Source organism: Ananas comosus, linkage group 6 (genome assembly GCF_001540865.1).
Source record: "Ananas comosus cultivar F153 linkage group 6, ASM154086v1, whole genome shotgun sequence".
Lineage (NCBI taxonomy): Eukaryota > Viridiplantae > Streptophyta > Magnoliopsida > Poales > Bromeliaceae > Ananas > Ananas comosus.
In genome coordinates this window covers 10,925,846-10,947,524 of record NC_033626.1, presented here as the reverse complement: position 1 = coordinate 10,947,524, position 21,679 = coordinate 10,925,846, and the positions used below count along the sequence as shown (strand labels likewise).

At 36.4% G+C, this 21,679-nt stretch overlaps 3 protein-coding genes across 4 annotated transcripts; 1 reads left to right on the top strand and 2 right to left on the bottom strand.

Annotated features, from left to right (window-relative positions):
• On the bottom strand, positions 158–2,881 carry LOC109711976 (DPH4 homolog). The gene is made up of 2 exons (XM_020235365.1): positions 2,754–2,881; positions 158–1,049 (listed from the first exon to the last, which is right to left on the bottom strand). Exons 1-2 carry the CDS (start codon positions 2,852–2,854, stop codon positions 503–505), a joined length of 648 nt encoding a protein of 215 aa, XP_020090954.1. The 5' UTR covers positions 2,855–2,881; the 3' UTR covers positions 158–502.
• LOC109711966 lies at positions 3,556–7,794 on the bottom strand. 2 transcript variants are annotated; one of them, XM_020235353.1, is made up of 7 exons: positions 7,407–7,794; positions 7,208–7,296; positions 6,961–7,105; positions 5,576–5,674; positions 5,304–5,423; positions 4,561–4,823; positions 3,556–4,034 (listed from the first exon to the last, which is right to left on the bottom strand). In XM_020235353.1, the coding sequence occupies exons 1-7, from the start codon at positions 7,558–7,560 to the stop codon at positions 3,927–3,929; spliced, it is 978 nt and encodes a 325-aa protein (XP_020090942.1). In that variant the 5' UTR covers positions 7,561–7,794; the 3' UTR covers positions 3,556–3,926. The 2 variants fall into 2 exon arrangements, with proteins under 2 accessions (XP_020090942.1, XP_020090943.1); XM_020235354.1 differs by having other exon boundaries at positions 3,927–4,034; positions 5,576–5,671; positions 7,407–7,560.
• On the top strand, positions 13,240–21,645 carry LOC109711951 (phenylalanine--tRNA ligase alpha subunit, cytoplasmic). The gene is made up of 18 exons (XM_020235331.1): positions 13,240–13,506; positions 13,620–13,742; positions 13,836–13,928; positions 14,550–14,606; positions 15,253–15,308; positions 15,572–15,664; positions 16,597–16,687; positions 17,131–17,168; positions 17,252–17,290; positions 17,952–18,028; positions 18,118–18,202; positions 18,278–18,377; positions 18,845–18,941; positions 19,079–19,150; positions 20,076–20,142; positions 20,220–20,345; positions 21,094–21,148; positions 21,221–21,645. The coding sequence occupies exons 1-18, from the start codon at positions 13,360–13,362 to the stop codon at positions 21,272–21,274; spliced, it is 1,470 nt and encodes a 489-aa protein (XP_020090920.1). The 5' UTR covers positions 13,240–13,359; the 3' UTR covers positions 21,275–21,645.

Here is a 21,679-nt window from a genome sequence, read left to right as displayed (position 1 = left end):
AAGTTCTGCTTTTGTGCATGTTGGATCTCAAAACCTGCACATGTAGCCGACTAGGCAGGTTGGTTAATGCACGTTGCATGACCACACATCTCAAGGCATACACAAACATCAAAGCTAATGGAAAAAATAATATTAATAATAAAACGAATTGGCCAAGTGATTCCAAAAGCATTCAGTTCATTCAATTACATTCTCTAAATCACAAGATTGAAGATAAACCTCAGATACGCAGTATAAATTTGCAAGTCAAGTTCTCAATCTAAGGCTCAGAGAAGTAAGCTTGTGCGAAAGGCAAGCTTCCACATCCATCTGTTGTAAGGGTTTCATGACGAACAGTAGTAAATTCCTCTATCACATAGCATCCGCCGCAGGTTAATCTAAAGCCTCGAAGACCAAAATTTGTGAAACCCATTCTAATTACCAACATGAATGGAAAAAATCAAAACGAATGGATTCAACTGTTCAAACACAAGAAGTACAACCAAAAAAGTTAACAACATGATCAGCAAGCCGCATCTATTGTCAAACGGATCTTAAGTGAACAAGAACCACAAGGCAGTAGAACAGAGACAGGTTGAAGATCAATACAAACCCCTTTTTTTTCTGTTCTTCCATCCTCACTCAACATAATCCCCATTTCCCTGAGCTCCAATGAATTTACGGAATAATAGTCACCACACCTGCATAAATATAAAAGCTCTTGAACTTCGCCAGTATTCTCTACAGTCATATCACCCAATTCAACCTCATCAGCAACAACCTCCAACTCCTGTCTTAGAGCTCGCACTTCCTTGTCATACTCTTCTCTGGATTTGGAATCAGAGAGAACTTCCCATGCTTTTTGGACATCCAGAAATTCTTGTTCTTGAAAGTGAGCCCGCGATGGAACGGAAACCTTCTGAGCTTTATCAGGATGAGTATTCAGCACAGCTGACCTGTAGGCTGCCCGAATTTCCTCATAAGCGGCATCTTCCTTTACTGATAGAACTTCATAATGCGTCCGGTGAGTGGAAATATCAAGAGCACGAAGCATGGGCAAACCTACTTGCCTTTTCACAGAAATTCAAATGGAGAGATGATAAATTGGTAACAGAGTGATGCAGACATCATTTGTTTCATTTAAAAACTAATAATACATAACAAAAAACTCAGTAAAAAGAGGAATGTTGTATATGGCGTGGGAAGTTCATTACTGAATAAAGATGGCTGAACATGCAGTTTTGCATCCCAGAAGGCACTTGGAATATGTTTAACCGACGTAAAAAAAATTGTAATAAAGATCAATGCCTGACATTCTCAAGACAGACAAACAACAAAGCTAATGTTCTGTCAGGTTCAAGAATTACACTAATCCCAAAAGGTGCTAGAAATAACGAGGCATGATCAGAAAGGATAGTGACAACAAGGCATACTCAGAAAACTCAAGGGAATTCGCCGTCAGAATGGGAGTTCTAGCAAACCAGCGGAATTACTGATAGAACTGAAATCGTTAGTGGCCGAACAGTTTCATCAAACCTGGCACGTGTTCAAATGAGAGACAGGAACAGATTCTGAACATATTCTATTGACTATTGAGACAATTTTAGCTCAGCCAATATCACTGCAGTTGAAAACAGTAACATGGATAACAGCAGTAGCCACAAATCTACCAACCGAAAAAAAAAAAAAAAGAGATAATTCTCATACATACAGCAATAATAGGAAACCCCAGTAACAGAAAGACAGTGACAAATCGTTTTCTCTCACAGCCAAACTGAATGAAGCACAATAAAGAGGACAGCTATAGTCTCGAAAAGGCGAGATATTCAAACTAAGCAATGATGTTAAGGAACAATGCTTTAAGTTGGACTCCGGCATCGAAACTGTCTCTAAAAAGAAGCGTTGTTTGATTTTCACTACGGAAAGGCAAATCTTTGCATACAATCTAGGTAAAAATATATAAAACTTATCTGAACTATAGACCACTATAGACCACTTTGATCAACTACCCAACCTTTCAAAATTTTGATTTTAGCACCGAACCTTTCAATTTGTTTGCTTTAAGTGATCTGATGGCTCTTCTGATATAAATTTAAGCTAACTGCTTGCTTTAATGAATTTACAATTATGTAAATTTCATAAAATATACTAACTAAACCCATAAAAATAAACGACGCAAGCAAAATTTGAAGTTAAAAAGCCCCTAATTAGCTCAAATCGAATAAATTAAAAGGTCAGGTAGTAAAACCAAATTGTCTAAAGATTAGATGGTCAAATCCAAATAGGTGATAGTTGAGATAAGCTTTATACATTTTCACCTAAAATCCAGGATCTTCTAACTTCCAACATCCTTCTTCAGCCTCATCTCATACAATCAATTTGTCATCTCGATCGAAAAATTAAAAAAAACAAAAAATCATAACCGGCGTTTTTAAAATGGATTCTATAAGTGGCCCTTCGCCGCTCTTCACAGAGCCCACACAACTTCTCTAGGGTTTAATGCAGAAGCAGTTTCAATTAGGGTTGCTCACTCTACTAAGATAACAGGACCGTATCAAATTGAACACAAATTTCTTTCTCCGACGATCGGTTTAGGATTTGGGATTCGTTTTAAAGAGCTTCCACACATCAGAACCTATAATTAGATCGTTTAATAACCCCAACGAGAATAAAGTAGTACGGATTTAAGATCTTACGAAAACCTCGATTCGTCAAAAATTCCCAAAATTCAGAGAGAGAGAGAGAGAGAGAGAGAGAGAGAGAGAGAGAGTTACCTCAGACGCTCTGAGCGAAGCGGGGGTGCAGGGACGCGGCGTGGGTTTCTTCGCACTTTAACCCTACCGTGGCCAAGTTCGTTCGGAAGAACCGGTAACATTATATACGTGGAAATGTGTGGGGATCATCTCAAAACCCTCCTATTTATTTATAATTTAAAAATAGTTTAAAAAATTAAATAAAAGAGATATTCAATTTTGTTAATATTATCAAAATTAATAGTTTGTTAAATAATTTTAATTCTGCACCATTTTATAAATTTATATTAAAATTGGTAGATTATTATTTATTTGACATTTATTCTAAATTTTTAGAAACATTTGAAACAATGGAAAAATGCAGGAGAATAATTTACACGCTTTTCGTTGCGGAGGATAATTGAGACACAGCATAACTGGAACCGGGTAATTTGATTGAGACTTTTTAACTTTCCATTTTTAGAAATCAAGCAATTTTAGTGAAATAAATTAAAATTTTACCAAATTAATTAACAATTCTAATAAATTTACTAGTTTAAATTACTTTTATAGCGAATAAAATGAGATTAATAAATTACTTATAACTAATTAAGCCATAAAGTTTAATAAATTTTTTAATTATCTAATTATAAAAAATCAGTTAAAAATGTTAGAAACCAAAGAAAGTATCAATTTGAGAAAAGAGTTTTGAGGGGTCTGTTCGTTTTTTCATTCTTTGTGAAAAAGGACTACAAAGCTTTTTTTTTAATTTTTTTTTCTTTTTCACTAGTCTACCAAATTAAAGCTAATAAAATCAGCTACATCAATCTCTGTGACATGGTTGTAATCAGCAAATCTCAGCCATTCAAAACAGCCAATACGATATTTGACCATGATAAATGCATCACCATCAGTATCTCAACATGTTCTGCAGCTTAACAAGCCTCCCCTCGAACAAACATTTAACCAGTTATGAGAAGAATATTAATGTCGATGCTAAAATATACAAGGGCAAGAAATAAGATATTTTTTTTGACATCAATGGCATCTGGTGACCAAAAATGCTGCGCGAGGATCGGGCGGTGGCGCTGCTCGTGAAAATAATAATTTGGTAGCTCGACATGATAATATTGCAACATAATGCAAAACTAATGCCTCGGACGAGGATCGGGCACTTGGCAACTATGAATGGAAAAAAAAAAAATGAGGCGGAACTCAGCTAACAACGCCTGAGATCCATGGTACGACGACAGGAGCTGTGGGGTGAGAGCTTCTGTACCTCTCGGAATATTTGTCTTTGAAGTTCAATCGAGGCTTCTCGGCCTGGAAACGACAACCAAAATAGTTCGCTAGTTAGTATGAAAAGCATTTCAGTAGTTTGTTCGTTTGTTTTTCGATCAACACTAAAAGACCTAAATATCGCAGTTTGATGATTGATTGCGATAGAGAAAGTAAATAATACTTAGAGTGGCAGTTTCATGTAGAAGTTTAAATTTTGTCGATAACAAGTAAAGCACCACGTGCAACGATTTTCACAAACTTACAAGAGAAGAATAATCTACTATTGAAGAAATTTCGGATGAAAATCTGCATGATAAAGAGGGGGACTTCTCCAAAACTAGCGGATAATCTACAAACTGTAATCACACAAGAAAAGCTCCACACCTCATAAAATTATATTCAATATTTAGTACCAAATAAGCAAGTAACTAAAAAATCATTGAGAGATCGTAATCTAGCTGACAGTTTTCAGAAATCGGAAACATCGGCTAGCATTGCAGTTGAAAAGCTAAATGTGCTTGTAATAGTAGAGCCTGTAAATATTGATTCAACGAAAACATGTGAATACCTGTTTCAGCCAGCACTCCTGATGTTTGTGTTCATAGATATCCGGTGAATAACAACCGAATTCCGAAGGGCAATAGACCCAAATATTGCACTTCATCTCGCCTGGCTTAGCTTGCTTAGCGTGATCTAGGCAAGCCTGACAACAGTCAGCAGCACTTTCCTTGTGGTGTGTCAAGCCCCATCTAACAGCAGCACCATCATAATCAGTATGGAGCTCGGCATGGCATTCGGGAGGCAGTGGTTGACCAGGTATAATCTCCTCTTCTGTACATCCAAAGAGACCAGAGTAAAAAGTTTTGCAACAACATTTTAAATGGACTTTACTAGAGCCTGAGTTTAACTTTAGAGAGCATTTGTACAAGTGTTGTCTGACTAGAGACTTTACTACAGCCTGAGTTTAACTTTTGCGGTAGAGAGCATTTGTACAAGTGTTGTCTGACTAGAGTTGTTAAAGGAAGCACTTAATAGCCTTATCTTTTTAATTATAATCACCAAAACAGATTAGTGCTACAGCAGAAGCAGCTTTAGATTGGAGCTTTTGTTTTTGCAGCCCAAAAGACCATTTAGAGCTTCATGCCAGGGGCACAAGCTCCAAACTTTTTTTGTTTGCCCTTTGCCTGGTGATTGAAAGCTTATGATTTCAGAATATAAGAAGCTATTCTAGAGCTACACCAAACAAGTACCAATGCAGATAAGATACAAGGTTGTTGACAGAAATGAGGGCAAAAACATAATGGACATTACCATCAGGCTCATTTGCAGGCTTGTCATCATGTTCAGTATTTGTAACACCAGCTGGCATCCAAAGACCAATGTCCTCCATAAACATAAGCCAGTTGGACCCCAACGCACGTTTCAACATTTCTACAAATAAAGTCATGCTTCTTATGTACTAAAAATTAACAATCGGGAAAGGTAGTTCAGGCTCTGATCAGAGATCATAAAAGCCAGGTTAACAACTCATTAAACTGCAGCAGAGGGGGTGAAAAATAAAAATCTAGTAAAGTGCCACGTACTTGCTTCCTGGGCAGGAATGCTGGAATTTGATGACCTTTTCCTTGATGCCATCTTAATATCTCTTAGTTTCTCAGCACGCCACAATTCCACTGCTTCTGCTAAAAAATTCCAGCATACTAACTTTCAGCCAAATAATTTGATGAACAAAATGAAGCTATCTAATTTCATGTTTTATATTTAATAACAGCTACAAGTAAAATGGAGTCCATGTCCGAGGATATGTATTGAGAAATGAGCAGATGCAAAGTTGGAGAAAGATAAAACCAGAAATCACATCAGTTACCTACAGCAAGCAAGTAATAGAGCATTATCTCAATAAAAGTATCCATAATGCTCCATTACCTACCGCAATGCCATTTGTCAACATATTTTGGCCAATTCCCAATCTTGGAATCATTATCAGCAAAGCATGATATGACTTTACAACTCTTCCTTAGGTTACAACTTGTCAAAATCACCATCATATTAGGTGGCAGCTAGCAACACAGAGATAGACCAAAATTTCCAAGAAATGTAACCATAAAAAAATTGTAAATTAAAAAGAAAAAACAAAGAACTACCCAAGAAATTAAGCAAACTAACAAGAAATTCTCAAAAAAGCCTAGTCATAAAACATGATACATTGAGAAACAATAAACATGACAAAGAGGAGTGACAAGATGAGCAAACAAAAGTTGGCGAGCAACATTGCTGTTCCTTAGGCAGAAATGAAATTTGGCCACATCATATAAGGCCCAATAGAAGATAAATTGGCTTTACACTTTTCCGTAAGTTACAACTTGTCAAAACCACCATCCTATCAGGTGGCAACTGGCAACATGAAGATAAACCAAAATTCTCATGAAATGCGACAGCAAAAAAAAATCGTAAATTAAAAAGAAAAAAAGAACTACCCATGAAATTAAGCAATCTAACCAGAAATTCTGAAAAAAAATTTATCAGAGAAAATTGGTAATCCATCTCCTTTTAGGATACTAACATACAAATCCCGCAGTCGAATAAACATTGACACTAAACAATACACTCATTTATCCGGGGCAATAAGATGTACAGATATTTAGTCACCCTACAATGTAGAAAGGAAGAACTCAAAAGTGACTTTTTTTTTGACAATGATGGCCCAACATCTGTTTAAATGCTTAGATGTGAAAGATAACCAACTTGCACAAAAATCTTCTTTCAGTCCTCCTGTAATTCATTTCAAGCCGCTACAAACAAAGGGAAAAGGAAAAAAAAAATCCTTTTTTTCAACTTTTCCAATAACATACCCACTCAATTTTTTCCTCACTCAAATCAGAAAATGCATCAGCTAACCGAAGAAATCGAATCAATTATACCAAAAGACACAAAATAATAATAGTAAAAAAGCAAAAATTGCAGTCACCTCTTTGTTCAGTAGCATTATCTCTATCCTTCAAACTCCTCAACCTCTGCAGAATCTCATTGGTCAGCTTCTGCTTCACAGGTAGTGGTAGCAATTTGCCCTTCCTCTTCTCTTCTCTATAAGCTTCTTTTCTCAGCTTCCTCACCTTTTAGCAAAAGAGGCCACAATCTAAATAAGAAACATCTAAAAATAACAAAGAAATCGACAAAAATAGAGAAAAAGGAGAAAAACTAAGTGGGGATCTCACCACTTTAACGAGCTCAACAGGCTCGGCTGCTTTACGAATCCGAATCGACTCCTCTATCCTCTTAATCGGATCATCCGAATGCTTATTTTCTGAAATTACCCAAAAAAAAAATCGTCAGAAAAAGGGAAAATGCGAGCCAAAAACAAGCGAAAAAATCAGAAAAAAAGAGGAGACCAAATTAGATTCGCTCTTTTCTAACCTGGAAAGGGATCGCCAACGTAGAGGGAGGAGTAAAGCGAGCGTAGGACGAAGAGAGCGACGAAGAGGTTCACGGAGCACACCGTAATGGTGATCCTCCTATAGGAGCACCACTTCGCTCCTCTTCTCCCCCACTCTACCACTCCCCTCGCCATTCCTCCACCTCCTCCTCCGCCACCTCCTCCTCCTCCTCCGCCGCCGCCGCCGCCGCCTTCATGACATCGCCGCCGCCGATGCGACCAACCCCGCGTCGAGAAGAGAAGGGGGGATCGGAATCGAGGAATTGGGGTCGGGATTTGGTGCTCCCCTTTTGCGCCTTTCTTGGGGTTTCCGCAACGGGCAAAGAGAGTTGGGGTGGGGACGAGTATTTGGGAAGAGGATGTACAATTTCCAGAGAGAGTAAATTACACTTCAGTCCCTAACCTTTTCATTTACATTCATTGTGGTCCTCATGCTTTTAAATAGTATGCTCAGATTCTTAACTTTTTGAAATTATTTTAGTTTAGCTCTTCCCCTTATTGCCATTGCTATTTAAAAAGAGAAAAAAAGAAACACATAGATTAACTCTCGCATCTTAATTCTATCATCTATTGAGTATCTAGAAGTTTATTCAATGGATTAAATGTACAAAATAGAGGGTATGCAGATTTATAATGAATAGATATTATATATTTGAATTAATCAGTTACAGATAGTTATTTCTAAAGAAGTAAAGAACCAATGGCAAAGATACGTGAATTCTTTTGATAAATTTCGAAAGTAAACATAAAAATTAAAGGACTAAAGTAAAAGTTACTTTAACTTTAGGAATTAGTTTCCAGTTTATTATCCTTCGTCAGAGAGTTATGGCATTACTAACTCGCTCCCTTACACTGCTCCGCAGGAACAGCGTAACTCCGTGCGATCAAGTTCATCCGACGGCTCTGATTCAACCGCGTGGGACGGAAAGACGCTAACCGAGTCGTGTGTAACTCGCTTATTTTGCCAACGGTTCGAATCCACTGCAGGTCTCGCGTCGACGCGACGACCAATCACGAGCCTCAGAATCGTGTAGGCCCAAGTAGCAGTGGACACGTGGATAAATTTAAGAAGGGTTGTAGCCAAGGAGAATGCGACACGACCCTTGGGGGATTGTGGGTCCCACGTGCGGCCAACACTTTGATTGTGGATTAATTAATGTGGTTCGGCTAAGTGGTGCCGACACGGGTCATCACTCATCAGAGGATGTTGGTGATTTTATTAAATTGTTTTCGTGCTTCGCAAGAGCAAAAGGTACGCTTACTTTTAAATATATACATAAATATATATAAATGTTTTGTTGCACCAATCACTATTTTACGTTACTAGTTAAATAATATGAATGGAGTGGTTGTATTTGGTTGAGTTCGTTCAACTTCTCAGGGCTTCTTGTTCCAAGATTACTTAAGAACACTTTTTTTAATTAATATTGCAACTAATTAGACGGTGTAGATTACGTGTAATGCCCTTTGATTTGATTTCACTGTGAGAACCTGGAAGAGATAAGAAGAATCTAGACCAACGGGAAGAAGATTAAACAGTGAAATACATTAACAATATGAGAACTTCGATGCAAAAATGAGTGCGCATTGAGTCTCCTCAGTGAAAGCGACTCAAATTTTAAATTTTAAATTTTAAATTTTAAATTATAAATAAATGACCCACCAGCATGTAGCAATTGCTTTTGCAATGAATATTGCTTGTTCGTAAAGAAAATAAAGGGCAGGATAAATTGTTAAGGATTCACAAATCTTAACATTTTGTAAGTATTTTAGCCCCATTTCCTATAAACAATATCATGTGCTCAAATTGCGACGACAAGCTCCCATCTTCAGTAACTGCAGTTTAGTTATCAGCCCATATCGTAGGATTTGTGCTCCCTATTGTTAGCATGGGCTCTGCATTGTAAATCAGAACAAAATATGTGAATTCCTATTGTCTTACATAAAAGTTACCTATTTGAGTTTCCTCCCAATTTGCAATCAATCAAACAGTAACCCTGTGTAAAAATCGCTCAAAGTTTTCAAAGTTGCAAACTAATTGATAGATGCTGCATCGAAACAACATTGTCTTTATTTAAGGTACATGAAAGTAAAAGTAAAAGTGAAACATTGTGAATGATGTGGATCATATGACTTTACCCTCTAAAAACACCAGAATTTTCACAAGAACTAAATTCGACAGAGCGGCAGACATTAATAAACTAAAACTAGAGCACCTTTATGGGCTATTAGGAGGCAAAATTTGGAGATAACTCTAATCTCAGCATCTTCTTGTGAGGCGGCTTCTCTCAAGTGCTTGGATGAAAGTGAGGGATTAACATCTTTTTAAGTGATCTTTTATGAATTCTTCTTCCTTAAATCTAATGAAACTTTGGAAAGGACTGATCCCACGATTTCCTTAAATCTTTTTAAGTGACTTTTATGAATTCTTCTTCCTTCCAGAACTTGATACATCAAGAACAATCAAACCGGAAATATGTAGTTACCAGATAAGCCAAACATATTCCAAACAGAAGAGATTTCTATTTTTTTTCTTGAATTAAAAACAGAAGAGAATAAAGTTTATTCTTATTTTCACATAAAATACTAATATGGAGCATCATACACTTAAAAAGAGAGCTACTGATTGCTAAAATAACGCTACAATACAAAATGTCAAAGAACATGATCTAAATATTATGAAGCTAAATTAGTTATACATGGGAAAATATTAAGTATGCTCTAAAACCAACAGCTATAGTAAGTCAGATAACCAGTTCAGCTAATCTGTTCTATACATTCTGGATCTAATAAAAATGCTAAGTTGCACGAAGAATTATTAGATTTACTTGATCTGTTTGATGGGCTTTAAAACAAGAGAAAGACATTTTTGTTGCTTTCAGAACTTACTGTAATGAAGGACAACAGGATTAGCTTGGAACACTTGTCCAACTCCATGACCAACAAAATTGTCGAACTACACCAAACCGAGATTTATCTGCATGATCACTTGAAAACACTTGATTTGTTAATCTTACGATTACTTTGTTCCCAGAAATGTTCGACATTAATAAGAATATAGTCATTACATAAAGAGCACATATTGATTGTTCCCAGAAATGTGGACATTAAGAACGTAATCAATACATAAAGAGCACACATTAAAATTGAGAGAGTATTTAACTAATAGCTAGTTCATGCTCAAAGTACACACTGTATGGTTTTCCCAATGCGGTTGACCTCCACTCCTGGAGCACATATTGATATTGCCTTGTCAAGACATTCTTTTGTTACCTGAACTATACCAATGTCATTAGCAAATGAACAGAGGCTCTTGCCTAATTTTGAAGACCAATTTATTTATTTTTTTCAAATAAAAACATGTTTATGCGACTTTATTTCACATTATTTAACATGATATAAGAATACGTCTTGGGTACGCATCAGGCTCTTCGAGCTAGATGCGAGAGGAGTGTTGAATATAAAAAGTAAAAAGTACATAACAATTTTGATTTGACTATCCAATCTTTCAATTTAATTGATTTGAGTCGGTCGACGCCATTTTGACTTGAAAATTTGAATATATTGTTTATCTTTATAAGTTTATTTAGTATACTTCATGCAAATTAAATGAATTTATTAAAATAGGTAATTATTTTAAAATTTTGAAGTCAAAATATCGTCGTTTGCTGGGTCAAATCAAGTAAATTAAAAGATTAAGTAGTAAAATTATAATTTTACAAGTTTGAATAAGCCGACTCAAAATAATTCATAATTCAGATAAATTAAGGACCTGTGCGAAGGTGGAGAAAAAAGTGAAGCAGCACTGCGGAGTAGAGAATGCGGTCTCCGCAGAAGGAAGAGAGGAGGCGGGGCCGTAGAGAGGGTGAGCACGCCATTAGCTGAGGGAGTGGTTCGAACGGAAACACTCGTGGTCGAGGAGTGGAGCGGACCCTCCGTTAGACCACACTCAATCCGAACCCCCCAAACCCCCCAAACCCCGACGGCGTGTTAGCGAGTCGGATTCTGCGTTGCTTTGAGGTTAAGGACCCATTTGTTTGGCATTGAAAGCTTATCTAACACTATAGTCGAACCGAACTGTATGAGTTAGGAGTCATAGGTCTAGTTTGGTAATACAGTAATTAAAAGTATCATTTTAATTTTATAAAATATTTTTTAAAAAATTAAGATAAAAATATAGAAAAAAATTCAAATAAATTATATTTTTTAAAATATATTTTTGCATATACGAACAATACGATTATGGAAGCTGAATAAATTTTCTATCTTCCATATTATTTTTTTGGCAGATAAGGGTGGCTTTTATATTAGGACGGATTAAAGAAAGAAATCAATTGTTCCTAGTGTAAGTGGTAAAGGATTTGATGGTTGATACCCGAGGTCTTAAGTTTGAATCCTAATTGATTAATATTTTCAGCTAAATTTATTTTTAATTGAAATAAATAAAACGGATAAGCATGCTACCTATCTTTCAAGAAAAAAAAAGGAATGCGCTTTTTTTTTTGTTTGGGCATCTCGCTCTAAATATTTAGTGGGCCTGAACTGTTTTATTTTATTTTATTTTATTGTGCCTCACCCATCGCGGAGTTGATCAGAGCGGAGCTCTACCAACCCTCATGCGTTTGCATCCGTGAGATCGTGACTCATGCAACCGTCTCGTCAAAACTATTGTTCTATGGCGAGTGCGATCAGGCTATGGGGTTTTTTAGGGCAATAGCCCTCTTCTAAAATTTTATCCTAAAAATAAATTTGTTAAATTTTTATTTATAAATATAGTCCTACAAAAACAGTAAATGATTCATCGTTTTTAAAAGTGGTGAATCATTCATCGTTTTTTTTTCACTTTTTTTATATTTTTACGATGGTAAAAATGGTGAATAGTTCACCATTTTTATTTATTTTTTATTTCTAAAAAAGAATTAGGCCAATTTGCATAAAAAATCCACTTATTTTGGGCTTTTGCAAAATCGGGCCATCTTTTTCGTTTTTGCAGATTCGGTCCACTTTTTCAGCAAACTGACCAAAATACCCTTTTTACTTTTTCTCTTTCCTCTTTCTCTCTCCTCTTCGTTTCTCTCGTTCTTTTTTTTTTCTCACCGGTAGAGCGGAGGTGGAGCGGAGGCAGAAAAGGTCCGTCTTGCCTCTCACCCTCATGCTCTCGCCCTCGCCGTTGCCCTCGTCCATGCATCCCCCACCTTCCTCGCCTCCGACCCCGTTAAAGCCGCGCCGCGACTTTTTTTTTNATTGGAGGCGAGGAAGGTGGGGGGTGCGTGGACGAGGGCAAGGGCGAGGGCGAGGGCTAGAGAATGAGGGTGAGAGGCGAGAAGGACCGTTTCCGCCTCCGCTCTGCCGGCGAGAAAAAAAAAGAACGAGAGAAACGAAGAGGAGAGAGAAAGAGGAAAGAGAAAAAGTAAAAAGGGTATTTTGGTCAGTTTGCTGAAAAAGTGGACCGAATCTGCAAAAACGAAAAAGGTGGCCCGATTTTGCAAAAGCCCAAAATAAGTGGATTTTTTATGCAAATTGGCCAAAGAATTATGAATGCAGTGAATTATTTACCGTATTTAAAAGGCTATTTTTATAATTATTTTTTTTAAAAAAATTATTTTTATAATTATAAAAATTAATAGGATTATTTATAAAAAAAATTCTATGTATGATTTTGACGACTGGGAAGAGTGCACGGTGTGTACAGATGAGAGACATCGGACGATCGGATCTCCATTTCCTTCTCTGCTTCGTTCGCCCGCGCTTGTCGACCGTTGGATCCCTCGACTAAATCACATCCGCCCGTTACAAGCACCTCCTCTCCTCCTCATTGCACGTGCTCGGCATAGAAGCCTTCGTAAGCGCTCTCAACAAACGGCGCAGTTCCTCCTCTTCGAACGGAGGAGAACGACGACGCTGTGGTCAAACACCACCAACACACCCACAACAATGGCGGAGGACGCCCTCCTAGGGTTCCTCCAAACCCACGATGAGATCTCCGACTCCCACGACTTCGCCGCCTCCCTCGGCGTCGCCCACACCGACCTCGAGAACCTCATCAAGAGCCTCAAGGGCTTCGAGATCGTCGACGCCAAGGTCTAAAACCCTAGTCCCCCGTCCCCCCCCCGCCCGCTCTCTCTTCCTGTAAAACCCTAACTAGAACCCTAATTCTGCTCCAAGATCCAAGCATTTTTTGGAAATTTGCGCAGGAGATAACGAGGGATAGCTGGGTGCTCACCGAGGAGGGGAAATCGTATGTCGTGAACGGGTCGCCGGAGGTGCAGTTCTTCTTGGCTATACCTCCTGAGGGCATCTCGAAGGCGGCTCTCAGGGTGAGGGATTATCAATCTATCTTCTTGCAATGCATGTGATTCTTGATCGAATATTGCAAAAGATCGATTTGAATTGGTTTTATTTTGGCTCAGGAGAAGTTGGGTGCTGATGTTTACGATGTAGGGAGCAAGTCGGCGGCGAAAAATAGATGGGTGGGTTTCGACAAAGAGCAAATTACTAGAAAGGTAATGTATTTTCTCTCTATTTCCCATATGTAATTGTGGGGTTTTAGACCACATCAATGTATACGCTTCTGTGTGTCCCGTATATGTTCTGTTTATTTTCATCAGATGACAAAAGCCTACACACTTTAAAACCTTCCAAAAGAAGCAGTGAATGGTGCACATCTGAAAGAAACAGTATAAACACAAGCTTGTTAAGAAAAGAAACAATGAATGGTTCACATTTGCATTATGTGTAAGAGTATAAAAATATGTGTCAAAATAATATGTGTCAAAATGTGTATTATCATATGTATCAAAATATCTTTGACCTTGTGAAAATTCAGTTCTCTACTTTTTGGTGATGTTTGAATATCAATTTGAGCAGTCTAGCAGTAATATGCTTGTTTTCCTTGATGTAGAATTTTCCTTTTTTATGGGGGCCATATCTGAGATATATCTCCATTAAAGATTTGAATATTGTACTTTAATTTTGTACTATGCTTGTTTCCCTTGATGTAGAATTTTCCTTTTTTTCTGGGTTTGAATACTGGTGCATTTATAGGTCATTATGGCTTGATGGGTCTGAACTGTGGTTATATCATTTTTACCAACATTATTTTCAATGTCTATTCTTCTGTGTAGGTTGAAAGTGTAAAGGATGACATCAAAGATCTACTTAAAAGAATAGACAATGGGGAGGTATTTCCTCTGTCATTCATCATTCCTGTTTTGACTCTATATTGAAATCTAATGCATGTCTAATCTATATGGTTGTGATGTTGCCTTTTTGTTTTGAATGTGAGTATTCATTTCATTGTACAATACAGCTCTGACTATATAAATAGCTGAAATTATGCCACCCTCTTGACATTTCTCTTTATATTATCAATATTGTACTTCGGACAGTATATGACGGTTTGTAACTAAACTCTAAGATGGCAACTCTGGTTAACTGTGGAATTTGGCTATCGTGCAATCCAAAATATCTCAGTAGTGAGTTAAATTGTGTCTGGAAATGCTATCACTTGCTGTAACATGTAATCTGGGTGCAGTTTTTACTATTCTGGTTATGACTGTTCACATTTTTCTGCATGTAATGATCATGGAATGGTAAATAAGAAGATCTGTAGCCAAAAGATTTTATCCATATATTTGGAATATATCTTTCTACTTTTACCTGATCATAAATATGTTCAAATTCTTGGTTATAGTTTTTGTGCATAATCATCAACAGCATGAACTATCATGCTCTAATAATCTTATACTGTGAGATGGACTATGATATGTTTAAATTATTCAATGTTTATACTGTACTTCGTGTTGATTTTAATACTTTTTTTCACAGGGTCTCGATGATAAGGTTGTTAATGATCTTAAGAGAAGAAAACTTATTACCAAACAGTAAGCTATTCTTTTATGAGAAAGCAGATATTGTTTATTTGGAAATTGTCTCTTCAAATATACTTTTATTCTTCATAGTATTTTATTAATGTATGGGATATATATTGTTAGTGGGCAAGCATGCTTACTATCACCTAATTGGTTAGACCATCTTCTTCATACCAAACTATGCGTCTCACCTAGTTTTTTCTTCATGTCTTCCTCATACTGCAAACCATTGATTATACTTATAATTGTCTCAGATGTTTCTAATTCTTTTACAGCACATGGAGGGGTTATTCATTACGGAAAGGCCCCAAGTATGTTTCAAAGAGGAAAAAGGCTGCAACTGATCTGACTCGTGAACATCTTCAAAGGTTTTTAACGCAATGATACCTGAGCTTTTAACTATATTGTTATCATCTAGAGTCTGATATTCCGTTCTTTCTTTCCTCTGTATCTTCTACTGTTGGCAATCAAATATATTTACAATTATGTTCTTGTTCTGTAACTCAAATAACTTGCTTCGACTATTAATCCATTAATATTTACTGAGAAATAAATATTGCTTGATTTGGTCTTTATTTCCAATATGACAATCCATCTTATTAGTAGTGTGCCATGATTATCAATTTAAGCTCTAGTTTCAGCTAATTTGTCTTTTCTGGAGGAAATTCTTAGCAAGTTTTATCCTGCAACATGATTCTGTTGAAACCTCACATTTCAATACTTGGACTATGTCAGAATGAGTTGTGCTTTGTTTAGTGTGAGGAAGAACAGTTGGCCTTCCCACCAGGGATAGAATACCAATAAACATTTGTTGCTTGGCATTTTCTATACTGCAGTTTGTTTTTTTTAACCATAGAAGTTATTTCTGTTTCATATGGTGATGGAAAAGAAGGATTTTGGAGGCATACCAACCTCATTCAGTTTCATGAATTTGACTCATTTTATGATATTTTACTAGTTTGCATCTGATCGGAAGCCATAACTGATCAACTTTTATTGAAAAGAAAAGCATATTATACATTTTGTTTAATTTGTTCCTGTTATGCTGCCTTCGAGCATCCTTATTCTGTTTTTCCTAGCTTCTTTGTTTCTTGAAGTTTGGAAGAACTTTCTATGGTCTTGCTACCTTTGATCTGGAACTGGTATTACAGAATAAGTGATTTAGGTTATCTTTTATGCTTTTCTAGCATAAATCTTCTATCTCATAACAAATTCTTTAATTACTTGGCTAGAGGACATTTGATATTACTAAGGTGTTGTTTCTTGAGTAATTGTTTGATTTTTTTTTTTAATTTTGAAGGGGTGACTGGAAAGATCTTGAGTTTAAGGAGTATAACCTCAATGCTCAAGGACAACCTATCCAAATCGGCTATTTGCAACCATTACTTGAGGCATGTCTAACCTCATATTTTGCCTTCTCGTGAGCTCTGAGCTATTAATCGAATAAACATCTTTTGTGTGTTTCATTGTTATTAAATTTTATGGTGCATTTGTATGTTAATGTTTTGAGTTCTTTGGATGATGCTTTTGTAGGTTATAACAAACACCACAGTTCAATAGGACTTCAATTTTTTTTGAACCCAACTAGCTTGAAAAAATATTTGAGATGCTATAATGTTCTGTAAATCACCTTGTACCTCATAATCTCTCCTCTTTTTTGATTTCTTGTGAGTTCTCTTGTTTTATATTTCACTTCAAAGAAAAACTTTTGGCTTCCAAAAACGAGATGAATCAGTTGATTGCTTAAAATCAGGGGGAACATTATATCCTCAGCATTTTTTAATTGTTAGCAATTTTGGGGAGATTGTTGAAAGCTTCTACTACTTTGTTTCAGGTTCGTGAGGAAATCCAGAATATCTTCCTCCAAATAGGGTAAATGATAATGAAACATGTCTTGTTGGTTTCTTCTATAAGAACTTCTGTTACGTATTGCTTACATCAGTTACTTGATGCAGCTTTGAGGAGATGCCAACTAACAACTTTGTTGAAAGCAGGTAATTAGTTCCTTCCTGTTCTGAGGTACATTTGTCTTTTGCTTTTATTAGTTTGATTGAAACTTCACCATTCAAGTTTGATTTGAATACTGCATCCAAAATTAAGCTGATGAAATATTGCTCTTTGGATAGCTCTCATCCACTTAAGCTTTTTAACCTCTCTGGAAAATTACTTGTCATCACCTTCCACATGCGCATATGCGTGCATGTGGGCAAAGATTGTTCTATCAGAGTTATTTTAAACATACTTTTGCATTGGTGGAGACCTAAATAATTAGGGAATATTATTAGAATTAGTTCAAGCAGCTTTTGCTTCGGAGTCAACCAAAATAATTTAGTAAATGACTTGCTTCTTTCTCTTTTTGTGTTCTTACCACTCACATGTTTCTCTTTGTAATACTACGCAGAAGAAAAGCAAGCCCGTATAATTTTACATCTCACGTGTTCCTGTCATTTCTGATTCCCGTTATCCAATAATTTGGACTTTGACCTTCTTATTTATGTCTAATGCCCTAATTACCGATACCTTAAGTTGTTTCTCATCTAGTGAAGCTGCAATGAAGAGTGAAATAAAACTTTCTTGACAAACTGTAATTCTGTCTTGAGTTGTTGTCAGTAAAGACTTATAATGGTGTTTTTGGTAATTGTTTTTTTTCTATAGCTTTTGGAACTTTGATGCATTGTTCCAGCCCCAGCAGCACCCTGCTCGCGATTCACATGATACCTTTTTCCTCAAAGGTATGCTACTTCTGTCTTTTCCTATTTAATTGTGCATGTTGAAATGGATTTTGCGAATACGAATTATATGATTATTAAACACTCGGCAGTTCCTGCCACTACAAGACAATTGCCTGAAGATTATGTTGAGAAGGTGAAGCGGGTTCACGAATCTGGTGGTTATGGGTCCAAAGGGTATGTTCTGTTATATTGGTATTTAAAATGATGATGCAGATGTAAAGAGTCCTACTTAAGCCATGTACACTATAGATACGGATACGACTGGAAGCGGGATGAAGCGGAAAAAAACCTGCTTCGCACTCACACTACTGCTGTTTCTACAAGAATGCTTTATATGCTTGCTCAACAGGTAAAATAATAAAATACCCACCGTCACATTACAGATTTTCTGACCTGCATCACTGCATGAAAGTAGGAAAAAAAAATAATGGCTCTTCTGCCTTCATGATTACCACTTTTAGTGAGGGAGGGAGGTGTAGGGTCTATGACTTGTGCTATTTCTCAACTAGCCCTGCATCACTGCATGAAAGTAGGAAAAAAAAAATAATGGCTCTTCTGCCTTCATGATTACCACTTTTAGTGAGGGAGGGAGGTGTAGGGTCTATGACTTGTGCTATTTCTCAACTAACTAGTTATTTATTGTTTTACTTAGAATTAAAGAGGTAGGGACTGGAGAGGTAGGTAAGAGAGTCTGTCCTGTGTATAAGGCTTTACCCAGAAATAAACAGATCAAGTTTTCATTTTACAGATTACATTGTGTTATTTTGGTTTTACACTTGTAATTTTTTTTTTCAATTTTTTGTTATTTGTACTCAGAAAACTTTTAGCCCCAAGAGATACTACTCCATAGACCGTGTTTTCCGTAACGAAGCAGTGGACCGAACTCATCTTGCAGAGTTTCATCAAATAGAGGGTAATGCATTTTTGTTAGCAAGATTATCTCCGGTTTCAGGTCATATAAGAAGCCATGAGATATCTGATTCTCTCAGAAACCTAGAAATTTCAGCTAGGATATGTGAGCCGCTTGCAATTTCTGCTCTATTGAGACAGGTCTTATCTGTGATCGTGGGCTGACCCTTGGAGATCTGATTGGAGTGTTGGAGGACTTCTTTTCACGCCTTGGTAATTTGGCATTTTTTTTCTCTTTGTACAACATTGTGCCATAGCTTTTCTTGATTAAAATAGTTTTATACTTTATGAACGATTAAACTGTTTAGTTAATTCAATAGCACTCAGTTTACTTTGTATTCAGAGTACAATAATTTCTTGGTTTAGCATATATAGCGGTCCATAAGGAGCGTATCTAAGTTGTGGTAACAGAGTTCAGACATCATACTAAATTGACACTTTCCATTAGTTCAGAATCCAAATAAGACCCCCCTTTATCCTTCTATTCATGGCTAAGAAGAGATTGGATTTGCATAGACTCCTCCATGGAGAAGTTCATGTTTTTCTTTCATGTAAATTATGAGACCATTGAACTGTTGACCTCTTTAAGTACCCATACATACTGATTATCTTGTTTGAACAGAACTCAGTATATGTACATTATTGTCCTGGCAAGGATGCTTGTGTGTCTATCTCTTCAGTGATAACTAGAGGCTTAACAGTGGGCATTATTGTCTTTTTCTGAGCACTAAGAACTCAATGTCCAATGTTTAACGTCCTATTAGTTTTTTTGCTATTACATTTTGTCAGCATCATAAAAGGCTTATTTCCTTTTTGTTTTGAGCTTGGTTTGGAGGAAAGGCACATCCAAGGCATTTATATATCATAACTACTGAACACTTTTTAAGTCTACCTGTTACTGTCCCTTTCAACTTTTTCCCAAAATAAATGGTCATTAAGTGTTCATCTTTTATCCCACTATATCCTGATTAAAAATTGCTGTCATTTAATTTTCCACTGTTTTTGTCTGACTGCTGTTATCTTAGTTGCATAAAACTCCTACAAAGATAACCTACGTTCACAGCTTGGTTGTATTATTCAATTTTTTTCACATCAAAAACTTCATTTAAATATCTCGCTGGCTTTTTCCTGTTTTTAGGCATGTCTAAGCTGCGATTCAAGCCCGCTTACAATCCTTATACTGAACCAAGCATGGAAATATTCAGGTGGATAACTTCGTAGTGGAAACTTTTGTGCTTTGCTTTCCTTTCTAAGCCCATATTCTGATCTATTGTTGTTTCAGTTACCACGAAGGGTTGAAGAAATGGGTGGAGGTGGGTAATTCTGGCATGTTCAGACCTGAAATGTTGCTCCCAATGGGGCTTCCAGAAGATGTCAACGTTATTGCATGGGGTCTTTCCCTTGAGAGGTATTTTAGTCTTTGTTTATTTCATTTATACTGTATTGGGAACATAGAAGGCAAATATAATGCAAACTGGTCTCTTTGAGCAAATCTTACTCTTTTGCAAAGCTGGAATAGAAACTATTTTTCTAATCTGACTCTCAATTCTGTCTTAATTCCTTCATGCAGATTTATGAACAAAGTTTTAAGTAGATCTAAAAGAACTGTCAATTATCTTTGAACAATTGAATCAGCAAATTCCTTCATGGTTATTCATTCAAACGCATGAATGATACTATTGGTAAATCTAGGGAAACTAATATACATCAGATTCGATTAATGTAAATTGACTTTTCCTAGATTTACTGTTGCATTCTTTTTGAAGTGATTTAATTAATGATATTCGGATTTTTAATTATGAAAAAATAATTTTCTCCTAAATCAAGCCTCATTTTATCAAATTAAACAATTGAAATACATAGAGAAACTAAAGTGCTTGGAACTTCCAAGTCGGAAAACAAATTTGAATTATCAGTCGTGCCTTCGGCATGGTGCAGCATGCTGATACTATGCTGTCACAGTACATGTTGGTCATGCCAAAAAGCAGCCGGGTGCCATATACATCACTCCTTGAAGATTCACTTTTCTATTGAAAAAAGGCTTTCGAATGCTGGATTTCGGTAGTGATATTTGCGAACACCTGTCTGAGAGATAACTATTATTAACTGTATGATAAGGCAGAAATGCTGATATATATTGTATTTCTTTGGACCAGACCAACAATGATTTTATACGGGATTGACAACATCAGAGATCTCTTTGGACCGAAGGTATGATATATATATTTGAACATCAAACATTAGAATTATCTGGAACTAAATTTGCATCCCCATATTTTGCAGGTTGATTTCAATCTAATAAAGAGCAATCCTCTCTGCCGCTTGGGGCTGCAGTAATTTCGACGAGTAATTTATGCAGTTTTGCCGGAAAGAATATCTGATCCAAAAGCGAAATTGAGAGGGAATGCATCATTTTTTATGCTTTTAAAGGTTAATTTGTGATGTCAGCTTGTGCATTGCTTTCAGTTTAATTTATACAATTAAGATAACTTGCTGCATCCAGAGTATTAAGATAACTTGCTGCATCCAGAGATTGACAAACTACATACTGGAAAATGCTTTATGGCATAGAGTGCTCAATTCACCAAACGTCTCCTTCGTGAGGAAATTATGATTACTCTATAGAGATGGAGACTTGAATCTAGGGTCTAATGTCCGGAATGTTACTACAATAATGATTTCTGTGTCTATCATTTTGACATGTCAAAGATTTTGATTGAAAATTTATTACATGTTTAATTT